The 15,288-nt window shown below is 34.5% G+C and overlaps 1 protein-coding gene across 2 annotated transcripts in view; it reads right to left on the reverse strand.

Annotated features, from left to right (window-relative positions):
* LOC150096503 (nucleosome-remodeling factor subunit BPTF-like) overlaps positions 1-15,288 on the reverse strand; it is a 425,630-nt gene that overhangs the window by 326,044 nt on the left and 84,298 nt on the right. For both annotated transcript variants that reach the window (XM_090407800.1, XM_090407799.1), the window contains exon 5: positions 199-385. In XM_090407800.1, the coding sequence (XP_090263926.1) occupies positions 199-385 (187 nt within the window). The remainder of the gene's footprint in view (positions 1-198; positions 386-15,288) is intronic.

Here is a 15,288-nt window from a genome sequence, read left to right on the forward strand (position 1 = left end):
ATGTGGGTGTGATTAGATATCCAACATTGTATTATATTGGTGAGATTTTGCTAGAAGAAACTGATCAGAACCTAGTGAGAATTTGCTTCTAAGTATCTGTATAACTTTAACAAAAGCAAACTATATTTATTAAAGTAATATTATAATGATATTTTTTATATCATTGTGTAATGAAATGGTTATCAACAATAACATTACCTATTGTTACAGTCTTGACACTAGTAGTAGTGGTAGTAGTTGTAGTAGTTGTTAATGTGCTTGTTACTGTCTTCTCTGGTGAGACATGATCTTGACAACTTTCATTAACGTTATTTTCAATCTTTTCAGATGTTGATACTAACATACTAGTAGTAGTGGTTGTAGATGCTACTACCTCTGCAGTGCCCTAAATTTAAAAATAATTCATAAATATCCTATTTAATTTTTATTTTTCTCAGCATAATATGTATAAGAATATATATAAAACGTAAAAGAAAATATATATATATATATATATATATATTAGGATAACCAAGCAATTTTATATGCTTGGTTATTTTAGCACCTAATTAATTAAAGTTAAAAATTTATTCCCATATATATATATATATATATATATATATATAAAGTATTTTATCTAATATCCCAGAAGTTTCTGAATAAATAATAATAAATTAAGGTTCTAAGTAAGTTTCCAGGTGGTTAAAAAAAAAAAAAAACAATTCCACTTACCACCTGTCATCAAATTCCAGATACGTACCTAGGAAAATGCAGAATACCATGATAGTAATAATAAAAACTTTTCATGTAGTACTGACTCCATGTCGACAATTTTCATCCAAATTAGCCTATTACCTGCCCCAGGACACCAATATTATCAGATCTTAAATTTCAGTACCATAAGGCACTTCTAATTGAATCAGTCCATCTACATCTTGGTCATCCTCTGGGTCTTTTCCCTGCCATCTTAGTATCAAACACCTACTTTCTTAATATTTCTGCTCTGCCGAGTCCTCTCCTAATATCTTCCTTCTTAATATAACTTGACCATTTATTTATTTATTTATTCGTATGGAGTTTCCTCCCTTTTTCTCCCCCATCCCTATTGGGGTGAGTTGAGCCCCCTCATGAGGGGTTAAGTATTTATGGCTGTAGATCCAAGTGTGTTCATGGGGCCAGTTTGCCTGCTTGTGGGATGAAAAATGCCAGATAAACTGGCAGAAAAAACCCTACTGCCCGCGCCAAAGACCGGCCTCGGCTATGGCTGAGGAAGATCCTCAAATTCCTCACATCTTCGATGGGAATCAAACCTGGGACACTCCTTCCCCAGTCATATGGTTGCGAAGCGCACAGCCAATAGGCTAACCGTGCAGACACTTGACCATTAATACCATCTGTTCATGCCTAATTTTTCTAAGAATCTTCATATGTATGGTCTCCAGTCTTTAATCAACTGTTCTACCTCTAACCTAGCTCTTAGATCCATAAGTTAAGCTTGGTTTGAACAATGTGTTGTATACTACTAGTTTAGTGTTTTGACTAACTTCCCTCTTATTCCATATACACGTATTCAGTTGCTTCCTCACAACACCAGTTTTGTTTCTTCTATTATCTATTTCCATATTTAATTTGCAATATTCACTAAAAATTGCACCTAAACAGGATGCAGTTGATCTTTAGGAGAACATGTGAAGGTAACTAGCTGAATAAAAGGTTTGAAAGTGGCATGAAAATCATATCTGCAGAGAACTTTGGCTATTTTTTCTGATGTATCTTGTATGTTAAGGATACATCAGAAAAAATAGCCAAAAATAACCGTTCTCATCCCAGTAACATATGGGATGGGAATGGTTATAAAGTGTGAAGTAGCAGTGACTGGCTGCTACTTCACACACACAAAATGGTTTACAAAAGTTTTTATGGGTGAGAGGTGAATTAAAAAAGAATATCTGCTGGATTTATGTTCAGGATATGGACTAGTCATCACAAACACCATGTTCCAAAATAAAGATGTACACATATTTATAAATTTAGGGACACAAAAACACACGTGTTGAACAGATTATTTTATTAATTACTAATAAAATAAAACTTGATGTTTCGACCCCTGTATCGAGGTCATCATCAGAAGGATACAAGTGTATAAGAAACCAAGCTACATTCTCTAGATCTGTATACCGGTAAACTAAATCTACGTAATTAATTAATCCTTTTCTCTAGCCTGACCTCTAGTGATAAAAAAAAATAATAAATTAATCAATTTAAAAATTTTTTTTTAAATATTAAAAAAGAAATACAACTACAATAAACTGTTAAAGTCCTCATGTATTAATATTCTTCTGGATTTGTACAGTTCTGATTGTTATAATATGATTTCCTTCAGTTGCTGTTAAATGTTACAAACACTTCACCAAGTTGTCTTCTTGTAGTGGGATTTTTCTATGGCTAGTTTAGGTTGTTATACAGGTTGTAGATGGGTCCTCCACATTCTTGGAATGGTGAGGCCATCATTTTTGTTGAGATTTGGGTTGTGTTTGAGCATTTCACATGACTCTTTAAATTTTCTCTCAAACTAAGTTTTGGTGCAGTGTAGGAACTTGGTATTTTTCCAATCAATTCTGTGGTATGTTTGGTGTGTGTGGTCAAAAAGGCCAGTTTTTCCAAAATGGAGGTATTTAATGTGTCGTTTGTGTTCGTCTTGTCTGATTGGGATAGTTTGCCCTGTTTCCCCTATGTATGGTATGTTACGTGTGCATTGTATTTTGTATACCCCTGGGTGGGCTAGGTGTGGAAGAGGATCTTTAGAAGAACTGAGTAGGTGTCTTAACTTATTTGGGGTTTTAAAGGTGATTTTAATGTTGTATTTGCGTAGTGTTCTGTCTATTTTTTCATTACACAAGAGCTTAAACCCTTAAAAAAAAAGACCCTTAAACACAGAGCTCTATAGTTAGAGCTCTGTGTTTAAGGGTGCTTATGACACCTAGTTTTTGTGTTGGGTGGTGGTAAGAATTTCTGTGTATGCATTGGCCTGCGTGTTGCGTTTTGTGTATGTATTGGCCTTAAAAGAAAGATGTACACAAATACACAAGGAGAAAAGATACAAAGAATAAGATGGATCTCAATGACATTATTATGGATACCAATATCCTCGTGCTGGTCCTAAACAGGCATGAGGATATCACTGATCTTGATATCCTCAATAGAGGATAGAGAATATTCAAAATAGGATACAATCACCATTTGGTTTTGGGAAGAATAAAATTGAATATCATATTGAAAAGAAAAATATGTAAGAAAGTTTTAAAAAAGAACTAAAGTTGAGCAGCTTTCAGAGACAAACTGTAGATTTAAGTATGCAAATATTATTAGAAGAAAAATGAAAGAGTTTGAAAATAATAAACAAACCAAGCAGACTTATTGAAAACACTAATGATTCAACCAGAGAGGCATTTGACAAAGTTGCCTGTGAGAAGAGAAAAATTAGCACTCCATGGTGAACTCAGGATATGAAAGAAAGTCGTAGAAAAGAAAAAAGCATATTGAAAGTTCCTAGCAAATAAGTTGGCAGATGCCCTAAGAGAATAGAGAGAAAAATGAAAGAAAGCAAAGTGGTTTATAAAAGTTGCTAAACAAGTCTTAGAAACGCTTTGGTAAGAAAACAGAAGATCGTGAGTTACAAAAAACATCTCTGATGGAGGCTATTGAAAAAGCTTAGAAATAGAGGTTTCAATAATATGAAAACTGAAGATAAAGATATTTATTCTAGATGTCTGGAATAATTATTTTGAAAGACTGTTAAATGAAACAAGAACTGAAGAAGAGATGACAGTACAGTCACAGAAAACGACAGAGAGGAATGCAATCAGAAGAACATATCAATACTTGAAGTAGAAAAGTCATCAAAAATATGAAATGTAAAAAGAGAGCTACAGCAGATATCTGACCAGAAATGCACAAGCATAGATGTATAAAAGTTTTACAGTGGCTGCACCGCATAATTCAGAGAATGGTCAGAAGATCGAATTCCAGATGATTACAGTAGAGCACTCATAGTATCCATCTGTATAAAAGGAAATCCTTAATGGAAGAATTTCAGAATACCTTTAATGAGAATCCCATATAAGATTTATGCAAGCATAACTGAGAATGACTGAGAAAAACTGATAAAGAAAAACTTGGATAAAAATAAGATTGGTTAAAGCCAAACAGAGAAATATTGTGAAGATCAGATTTTCACTTTAAGATAGACAGTTGAAAAATCATGAGAATATAACAATAATCTGTATTTAAGTTTTCTAGACCTTCAACAGTATCAACATTGCAGAAGAATACAGATATTTACACTGGAAAACAATCGAAAAAAAAAAAGTTAGAAAGTGTGACTTACATATGTTGATGAAGCATTGCTTCAACGGTTCATTACAGAAAAGTGCTGAATTATCAGCAAACCATCCGATCTTGAAGGGTCAAAGGGAAAAATTTGCTAATCATCTCATCTAAAAACAATTTGGATATGACAATTTGTATGTATGAGGGTGTCTGAAAAGTTCTCTGCCTCAACCATAGATGGCAACGCTATCGGCAAGAGATTTTTTTTTCTAAGTTCGTACATCTGCCATAAGTATCCATGTGAAATTGCAAGTCATTCTATCAAGTACTTCGTTTTATACAGCTGTATGAAGCAAAAGTGTTGTCTGTATCCCTTGCAATGAATAAAATTGAATATCATGCGGTTATAAAATTCTTTGTAAAAGAAGGTTTAACGCCAAAATAAATTCATTCGAACTTCATAAAAGCTAATGGGCACTCTTCTCCTTCATTTTCGACAATTAAGAAATGGACTGCCGAGTTTAAACGTGGCTGTACCAGCCTTGAAGATGATCCATGTGAAGGATGTCCAAAAAGTGTAACAACATCAGAAATCATTGATCAAGTGCACGATATGGTATTGGATGACCGACAAGTCAAAGTGCTTGAAATTGCTGAGACTATAGGTATTTCAAAAGAACGTGTAGGATATATTTTGCATGAAGAATTGCAAATGAAAAAGCTTTGCGCAAGATGGATGCCGTACTTGCTAACAGCAGATCAAAAACGCACTCGTATGAAAATCTCTGAATAGTGCTTGGAGCATTTTAACAAGAATAAAACTGATTTTGTGTGTCGATTTATTACTATGGATGAGACTTGAATTCACCATTTCACACCAGAAACCAAACAGCAGTCAAAACAGCGGACAGAAGCCAGTTGTGCAGCGCTAAAGAAGACAAATTCGATTCCATCAACAGAAAAGGTCATAGCATCGGTGTTATGGGATGGTAAAAGCATTTTGTTTATTAATTATCTTGAAAAGGGTAAAACAATAACCAGGGAATATTATTCCAATCTTTTAACCAGACTATGCGAAAAAATTGGGGGAAAAGTAACGGTTTGTAGAAGAAAAAATCATCTTTCATCAAGACAATGCACCTGCCCACAGAGGTGTTTTGGAAATTGGAAAATTAAGGGATCTGCACTATGAATTGTTGGAACATCCATCCTATTCCCCAAATTTGGCTCCCTCTGACTTCTATCTCTTCCCAAAACTAAAACTCTTCCTCACTGGTCAGTGTTTTTCTTCAAATCAAGAGGTGATTGCAGCTGTAGAGGGGGTATTTTGCAATCTTACTGAGAACCACTACAGGGACTGGATAATAGCACTGGAGCATTGCTGGAATAAATGTATTAGTCTTAAGGGAGATTATGTTGAAAAATAAAAATAATTTCAAAATTATAAATTCTTGTTTTCATTGTTAGGCCGAGAACTTTTCAGACCAGTTACAATTGGCTAGATAATCAAAATGGTGTTTAGTATCAAGTGTAACCCAACCATGCTTAATGAAAACTTGACATGCCGGTCCTAAGCTCGGATAAATGGGAAGGGTTGAGCACAGGGCTAGCAACCCAGTTTCAGGAAAAAATTTTTGCTATGCAAACTGAAACCTTCCAAAATGTGATACCAGATGAAGAAAATGGAACACGAACTACCACGAACATGAGGCACCTCTGTGAAAGTCCTTCTGGGGAAGCAGAGGTGCAGAAGAAAGTGACAGACACCTTACCAAAAGACAAGCTTAGACTGAGATGTTGGAATGTTAGAACCATGTTTGAAACTGGGAAGACATACCAAGTCTCCAGAGTCCTAGAAAAATATGTCTGTCTGTCTGTGCTCACTGGGCATCTACAGATGCCGTATGGTCACTCCGATGCTCAATGATGTTCCACACTAGGCCGCGCCATGTAGTCCTGTTGTTTGCCCTTCTGGCAGCCTCAACTCTCTGAAGATCAGTCACTCCACCCACGCCATCCATCCATCTCATTGATGGTCTACCCCTGCCTCTTTTTCCAGGAACTTTACCTTCTATTACTGTTCTTAGAAGTCCTCCTTCCATCCTTTCCGTGTGTCCAAAATATTTTAATTTTCTTTTGTCAATATCCTTAAGGAGCCTTAAAGTTCTACTAATCTTTTCTAACACCCATTCATTTGTACGCCATTCATTTGTATATCATACCTTTCAGTGTATGATATCCTCAACAGCCTTCTGTAACACCACATCTCAAAAACAGATATCCGTTTCTTATCTGACTTCTTTAGGTTCCAAGTCTCGCATCCATAAGTTGCTGTTGGAAAAACAACTGCATCCAAAATCCTCAACTTTGTTCCCATGGAGATAGATCCATCCTCCCAGATTTTAGACAGGTCTCTGACTGTTGTTTTAGCCATTCCTAACCTTTTTCTGACATCTTCTGAACAGCAATTCTTCACATTAATAATGGATCCCAGGTAATCAAACTTGCTGACTTCCTCAGTTCTTTCTCCATTAAGATACTTTTGTTTCTCAAGAGCTTCTCTGTTTGTTTTTCCTTTGAGAACCATGATCTTTGTCTTGCTAGAATTGAGTTGAAGTCCTCTGTTATTACTGATCTTGTTAACTTTGTCAAGAATTAGTCCTAGTTCTTCCATGTCATTACAAAGGAGTACTGTATCATCAGCGTACCTCAGATTACTGATCAATCTACCTCCTATCGTAATTCCTGTCTTGAGCTCATCCAATGCTTCACGCATGATGTCCTCTGCATATATACTAAACAAGTGAGGAGAAAGTAAACATCCTTGCCTAACTCTTTTTCCAACTTGAAGCCAGTCAGTCAATCCAATACCTGTTCTTACTGTGGCTTCTTGCTCCTTATACAAGTTGGCTATCAACCTGATAGTGTGTTGAGGAAAACCCATTCTTTTCATTACTTCCCACAGTTTCACATGCTCAACACAGTCAAAAGCTTTAGAGTAGTCTAAGAAACACATTACCAGAGGGAGTCTGAATTCTTTATATTTTTCTATGATCTGTCTAAGGCAAAGGATCTGATCTCTGGTGCCCCTACTCTTCCTAAAACCTTCTTGTTCCTCGGGCATCTCTGCCTCAACTTTGGCCTCAATCCTATTTAGCATGATCTTTAATAAAATTTTGCTTGCATGAGATATCAAACTAATAGTTCTATAATTCTTGCATGGCTTCATATCACCTTTCTTGTGTAGTGGTATGAAAACTAACTTCTTCCAGTCTCTAGGCCATGATCCTGTCTCCCATATCCTTGTAATCAATCTATGAAACACTCTTATCCTAGAAAAATACAGATTAGAAATAATGGGATTAAGCAAAACGAGATGGATAGGAACTGGAAAAATCAAATTAAATTCTGGTCACTACTTAATCTACTCTGGGAACCAAAATATGAATGACCACACAACGGGAGTTGCACTAATGATAACAAAGAAAGCTCATGATGCACTAATGGAGTGGAACCCAATATCCAAAAGAATACTAAACACTAGATTTAAAGCCGGCAAGTTTAGTGCAGAACATCACAATAACTGCTATATATGCACCAACAAATGATGCGACCCAGGAAGAAAAGGATAATTTTAATAACATTCTACAGAGAAGTATAGAAACAACAAATAAAAAAGATAACGAACTCATGATTGGAGACTTTAATGCTAAGGTTGGAAATAATACTAATAAAGAAACTGTTATGGGAAAGTATGCAGAAAGAGAAATAAATGAAAATGGAGAGTTACTTATAGACTTTTGTATGTTTAATCAGCTTGTAATAGGAGGGAGTCTCTTCTGACATAAAAAAATACATAAGTGGATAGCACCAGATAGAAAGACAAAGAACCAAATAGAGACCATGTCTTGATATAAGTAATTGGAGGAAATCACTCCTGGATGTCAGAGTTAAAAGATGAGCCGAGGCATATTCAGATCACTTTCTCCTAACTTTCTCCTAAAGTAAAAATATTTAAAAATAAACAAACAGTGCACAATAGGAAGAGGTTTAGAATTGAAAAACTCAAAAACAAAGAGATTAGAAATAAATTTATAACAACTCTACAGGATAAATGGGATAAACTCAGAAAAAGTGAAGGAGATAACATAGAGGGAAAATGGACTAAGATTAAAGACATACTAATAAGCACATCAGAAAAAATATTGGGATTTCAAACTAATACAGACAAAGAATGGATATCAGAAAACACCAAATTAAAAACAGAGGAGAGAGAGAAAGAATAAAAGAGAAACTGCTACAGATTGGCAAAAATGTTGAACAAGAACAAGCAGAAAGATATAGAGCAATTAACAAAGAAATAAAAAGAAATGCAAGAAATGATAAAAGAAAATACATAGGGAATCTAGCACAAGAGGCAGAGGATGCTGTATATATAAACGATACTAGAAAGTTGTGTGATATTACAAGGAAATTAAGTGGAAAAAGAAACAAATGGTTAGTTCCTATACATAATAAAGAAGGAAAACTAATATTAAGTGAAAAAGAACAGATAAATAGGTGGAATTCTCTGAGAAATTTCAAGAAATAGCTGATGGTGACCAGAGCCTAGAATTAAATGAACAAAATGCATCATTAGATATAAATTTGAACAAAATAACAAAAATAGAAATTACAAAAGCAATAACCCAGATCAAAACAGGTAAAGCATCGGGAGCAGACAACATACCAAGCAATATACTAAAAGCAAATCCAAAACTTATAGCACAGATATTATATCCCTTACTAAATGAGATATGGCAGAAAGAAGAGTGGCCTAAGGAATGGAATACTGGATTACTGGTTAAATTACCCCAAAAAAAGGAAACCTATCTGAATGCAAAAACTGGAGAGGTATAACATTGCTGAGTGTTATAAGTAAAATACTAGCAAGGATAATACTAGAAAGAATCAAAATAGAAATCGAAAAACAACTAAGACCAGAACAGGCAGGATTTAGAGCCAACAGATCATGCACCGACCACATTGTGGTCGGTGCATGATCTTATCATAGAACATTCTCTATGTTCTATGATTTATCATAGAACAATCATTGGAAGGGCAGGCAAGTTTATATTTATATTTTATCGATTTTGAACAAGCTTTCGACAGTATAAACAGATCTTCCCTAAGTAAATTACTTAGACATTATGGACTCCCAGAAAAAATAATAAGAATTAATAAAAGTATGAAGGTATTAAACATAATATCAGAATTGGAGATGTTAATGTCAGCTCTTTGCTTTATGCGGACGATGTTATACTTCTAAATAAATCCGCTACAAGTTTGCAAGAGTCCCTGACTAAACTGAATAACTGTTGTAATAGATATGGTATGAAGGTCAGCATTAAAAAGACAAAGACAATGAAAATGGGTAAATTGTTGAAAATGTCAATTGTGTTGTGAACAGGGAACCTGTGGAACAAGTAAAACATTTCAGCTACTTAGGCACGATTTTTACTGAAGATGGTAAATTAAATATGGAAATAGACAACAGAATCAACAAAGCTGGTATGGCAGGAAGTCAATTGAATAAATTCATATGGAATAAGAGAGAAATTCGTCGGAACACTAATTAGCTGTATACAAGACAGTGTTCGAAAACCAGTTTTAACTTATGGATCTGAGAGCTGGGTCAGAAGTAAAACACTTGACCAAAGACTAGAGACCGCAGATATGAGTCCTGAGAAAGATTAGAGGCGTGAACAAATGGCATCAATGGCAATATCATATTAAAAACGAGGATATTAGGAAAGAACTTGACATTGTCGGCATCCAGGAGTGCGTTAGCAGAGCTAATCTCAGGTGGTATGGTCACTTAAACAGAATGGGCAAGGAAAGATTAGCAAAACAAGTGTTCTCTGCCAAGTTGGCAGCAAAACGACCCAGAGGAAGACCAAGATAAAGGTGGATTGATACGGTACAATGTGCCTCAGGCGATAGAAATATAAGATCTGATAATGATAATATTGGAGTCTTGACAAGTATCAGACTGATTTGGAGGAAAATTGTAGATTGGAAGTTAGTAATGATGTAAATTTTTCATGTATTACTATCATATCCTGTACACCCCTTGAGGGTACATGTCAGGAATTTGATGATGATGATGATGAAAAAAATTATGAAGATTTCAAAATTAAAGTAATACATGGAAATACCCTCTCAGAACCATTTAAAACAAAAACAGGAGTGAGGCAAGGTTGTATACTCTCCCCTACTATGTTTTGAATTGTCATAGACTGGGTGATGAGAAAAGTATCTCATGGAAATATAGGATTAAAATGGTTACTTTAAAACCAACTCCATGATCTAGACTTTGCAGATGATATCTGCTTACTTTCATAGAAGCACCAACATATAGAACAAAAAATAACAACACTTGTAGAAACAGCCAAAAAAAGTTGGTCTTAGGATAAATAAAAAAAAAAAATGTTAATGAAAATAATGCAAAGCAAAATAAGCAAATAACAATAGAAGAAACAACACTTAAAGAAGTAGAACAGTTTATATACCTTGGTTCAATAGTATCAATAAAAGGAGGCAATACTGAAGATATAAATAGAAGGAAACAGCTAGCTTATTCAACTTTCAACCAACTTAGAAATATTTGGAAAAACAAGAATTTGTCTATAAAAACTAAAAATGAGAATATTTAACTCCAATGTAAAGGCTTTAATTCAAATACTGTTTGCCGAAGAAAGGCAGACAGAATGATAGAGAAGTTGGTTTGGTACATTTGAAGCTGGGTAGTAAATGGATGTTGATTGACAGTTGCTCTTGTAATTATCTAAATGGTAATTGGATGTTGATTGACAGTTGCTCTTGTAATTATCTAAATGGTAATTGGATGCTGATTGACAGCTGCTTTTGTTATTAGTCTTTGGAGAAAAAGGAGGAATGATGGCAGCCAGTTCAGCAGGATATTGCCCATGAAAGTACCTATAGATGAGACATAAGGAAGGAAGAAATCAAACTTGAGAGGGATTGTAGTGAATCACTGAGAGTGAGATCATTAATCAGATTGTACTCTTGTTAATGGTATCGAGCAAGCAATCCAAGAGAGTTTTTTGATATGCCATCCCAAATGTGTGATCAGTATTCAATTTTTGGATGGATTTGGGATTTATACAGCATTAGAAGTTGTCAATCAACATCCAATTACCATTTAGATAATTAATACCCACTGAAAAATTGCCAGGAGACTAGAGTTTAAGATATTGGTGTGCTCAGCAGGCCTCTGTGCTAGTCCCAGTCAGATATCCTATAAATTCCATGGAATCATGAGGTAGTGTGTACTACTCTTGATTTTATATGAAATCATCTTTCTTTACTTATGATAGTTCTACTAACTGCTGACTTTCAACTTTAAGTAATGTCTGTGTATTGTTCTATGTCCTTTTTTTTAAATGAATCTCACCAACAAAAAATTGGACACATATTGTACATTACTATAATGGTAGGCTACAAGTTAGGTAATCTAGAAACCTTTCCTCACAGGTTAAACATAGCACTTTTTAGGGCACTTCAAGCCTATACTAAGAAGGGTTTGACATTTTACAGTGAAATTCATTTACAGCATGAGCAGGGATTCAAATCCCACTCCATGCTTGGAGTGGTTCTGCTTCAGTCATTGGGAAATTGACCTTTTTTCCAAAACACCGTGCCACAATAAAATAATTATTATTTATTAATTAGAAAATAGAATATTATTAGATATATGAAGAGCCAAAGGCTTCAATTCGGCGATATGATTTGTTTAAGTTAAGGGATATTACATCCCATATCGTTTCTTAGCCGAATAAGAAACTCAAAGAGTTTCATGCCGAATATAGTAGGAACTATATAAAGTTCGACGATTCCAAGCGTAAGCAAATACCTGGATACTGCAGCAACTGACCCTTAAGGTAGTGCAAGCTGAGGAACTCATGTAAAAGGTGGAGCAAGCTCCGATCACTATTCTTGATATTTACCCATAATGTGAACTTAGCTCCTAGGAGCTGTATTACTGTTCTACATTATGAGAGAAGGTCACTACCCAGACCAGTTTCAACCTTTATTGAGGTCTCATCAGTGAGTAGGTAGACCTAGTTAATACCAAGTTTGTAGCGAACAGAACTTACAACCCTTCTATGAGTATTGCCGAACTTATACAAAATAGAAGTTTAAATGTAAAAGAATAGAGAGATGTGCATTACAATAGAATCTAAACATACAGTCACATCATAGCTATGATAAAACACTACTGGAATGTATATGTGTGAAAAAAAAAAAGTAATAGAATATAAAAATAAATTATTTAATACAATTGAAGATAATACTTTTCTAAACCTTGTAAACAGAAATGTAGTTATTGCAATTGACAGTTTTACAGTTATTCAAAAGTCATACTATCCCATTGGATCCCATAGCTAGTGTTGTCTTTTGGAGAAGGTAAGAGATTGTGGATTTGTTTAAAGGTAGTGATTAGTTAGAATTTCTTCAAAATGTTGGCTGCACATTAAGAAACACATTTAATATAAGAGATAGGAATTTTGGAGACCACTTCTTCCAATGGAGGATGTTGAGCAAAACTGTTAATAATTTTGTTTAATTCTTAAGTTTTTAACCATTTGATAGGGTTGTTTGCTTAATAGTTGACAATTCTTTTTGAAGAGACTCCTGAGGAACAAATTTTATATGCTTGGCATGCCAATGATTTTATAATTCTGTATTTTTGAGATGAAGATGAAATAGGAACATAGTGACCTGTAAAAACTGGCTTATAGTAAACATAAGTTTAAAGTGATCAATCTCTCAGCTTCTTGTTTGTTTGGGTGTAAGTTATTAATTTCATGTAGAAAGGAAAGAAGCTTTGATTCGATACCACAATTCCAAATATTGATACATTACCAGAGAGAAGATTTAGGGTCAAGAATAAACTTCAAGGCATTCCATATAAAAATTAGATTTATATGGAATGTCGCAGTTATATAAGCCTGTCGCAGTTACCAGTATTAGAGAAGGTAAATAAATGATAAATTAATCTTTCTGTGAAATGTTCAGAAATGATTGTAAATTTGAATAAGTCTGAAATGTGAGAAATTTTTGGGAGAAAAATTATGTCTCAGTATGAGGAATATTTGTGTAAAGGGAAACAAACCACATTAAATCTCAGCATAACATCTGAGGATTCAGATTTTATATTTCATTTTTGAGAGAAATTCTTTAGAATTAACTGAAGATAATCGGAAAATGTTCTATCACGGGGCCACAAGCTTGCTATTTATTCTAATCAGGTTATTACCTTTTTATGCTTCATAAATAACATGAAATTCCTGACATATACCCTCAAGGTATATGTCAGGGGGTGTACAGGATCTTATGATGGTACTACATGAACAGTTACATCAGCTACTACCTTCCTGTCAATAATTTAACTCCAGATTTGCCTGTTATCTGTCAACATTCCAATATTATATAATAAAGTAACATGTAAAAACCACAGTGATATCTTCAATTAGTAAAAGGACAGATATTTTGTACTAAAATTAATAGTACATCTTCAGTGTCTGTAACAGTAATAGGAATGGAATATAGGCAAAACGTTCGGTGGATCACCTATTAAAATACAATTGTTACCGCGTGCTAGGAAATTATAGAAATAACAAATTTAATATATTAAGATAAATGGTTTTTTACATAAGATAAAAGTCTCCCAGATCTTTGAGAGAGATATACAGTCATTTCTATTTAAATTCGGTCGGTGTAAGATAGTTTCACAACTTTCTTTGAATAAGCGTTCATATTTGAATCTGCATCTATGGAGGAGAACTGCTTTATCCCACTGGACACTATGAGTAGAGTCAATACTGTGCTGTGCCAGACCAAACTTCAGAGGTTTGTTATAATCAATATAATATTGATGTTCTTTTATTCTTTTTTCCAAAGAAAGGCCAGTTTGTCCAAAATAAGAGACATCGCATTCGCAAGGTATTTGGTAAACGCTAGCCAAAGATAGAGAAGACAGTTTATCCTTTGTAGAAGGTAATAAAGAAGAAAGTTTGTTGATAGGAATATATGTTGGAATCAACTGATACTTTTTTAGAATTCTACCTATAGGTTATGAGATTCCTGGAATGTACGGAATAGGAACTCTGCGGACTGTTGAAGAAACTGTAGGTGTTGGAACATAACAGTCAAGTATCTGTTGGATTTGATTGGAGTTGTAATCATTTGATTCCATTAACTTTTTAATGATGGAAAGTTCTTGTTGTAAGATTATTGGGGAAGAGCAAACTTTATGTGTTCTATGAATTAAAATTGAAGAATGCCAAATTTTTGAGACATCTGGTGAGCAGACTATTTGTGAATGTATCTGCTATAAATGTGGGTTTTCAAAAGTATTATCACGATCCTTAAGTGCTCTCACTGGTCATTCCAGATCCTATATAAAAAACTCAACAGATTTTCTTGAAAAAATCAAGGATATAAAAATTACAGATTCTGAAATATTAGTCAGTTTTGACATCATTTCTCTGTTCACCAATATCCCATTAACCGACACAGTCAATTCTTTATATGAAGATTACCCTCCAGATATCGCAAGGATATTCGAATATGTCATCCACTCAGGTTATTTCAGTTGGAAAAACAAAATCTACAAACAAATTGAAGGTACTGCCATGGGTAGCCCTCTGTCTCCACCTCTGGCAAACTACTATTTGAAACAATTCGAAGATACTATGTTCACATCCATTCATCCTCAACCATCTCTTTGGTACCGGTACGTCGATGATGTTTTTGCTGTTTGGCCACACACCGAAGATGAACTTTCCACCTTTCTACAACGGATAAATAACCTTCACCCACGCATCCAATTCACTATGGAAAAAACTCTGGTACTTTACCATTTTTGGACATCCTCCTTACTAGAACGTCTTTCACGATCTGTTCACGTCTTTC

This window comes from Typopeltis vanoorti, chromosome 18, assembly GCF_054136105.1.
Source record: "Typopeltis vanoorti isolate ZY-2024b chromosome 18, IOZ_Tvanoo_1.0, whole genome shotgun sequence".
Taxonomy (NCBI): Eukaryota; Metazoa; Arthropoda; class Arachnida; order Uropygi; family Thelyphonidae; genus Typopeltis; species Typopeltis vanoorti.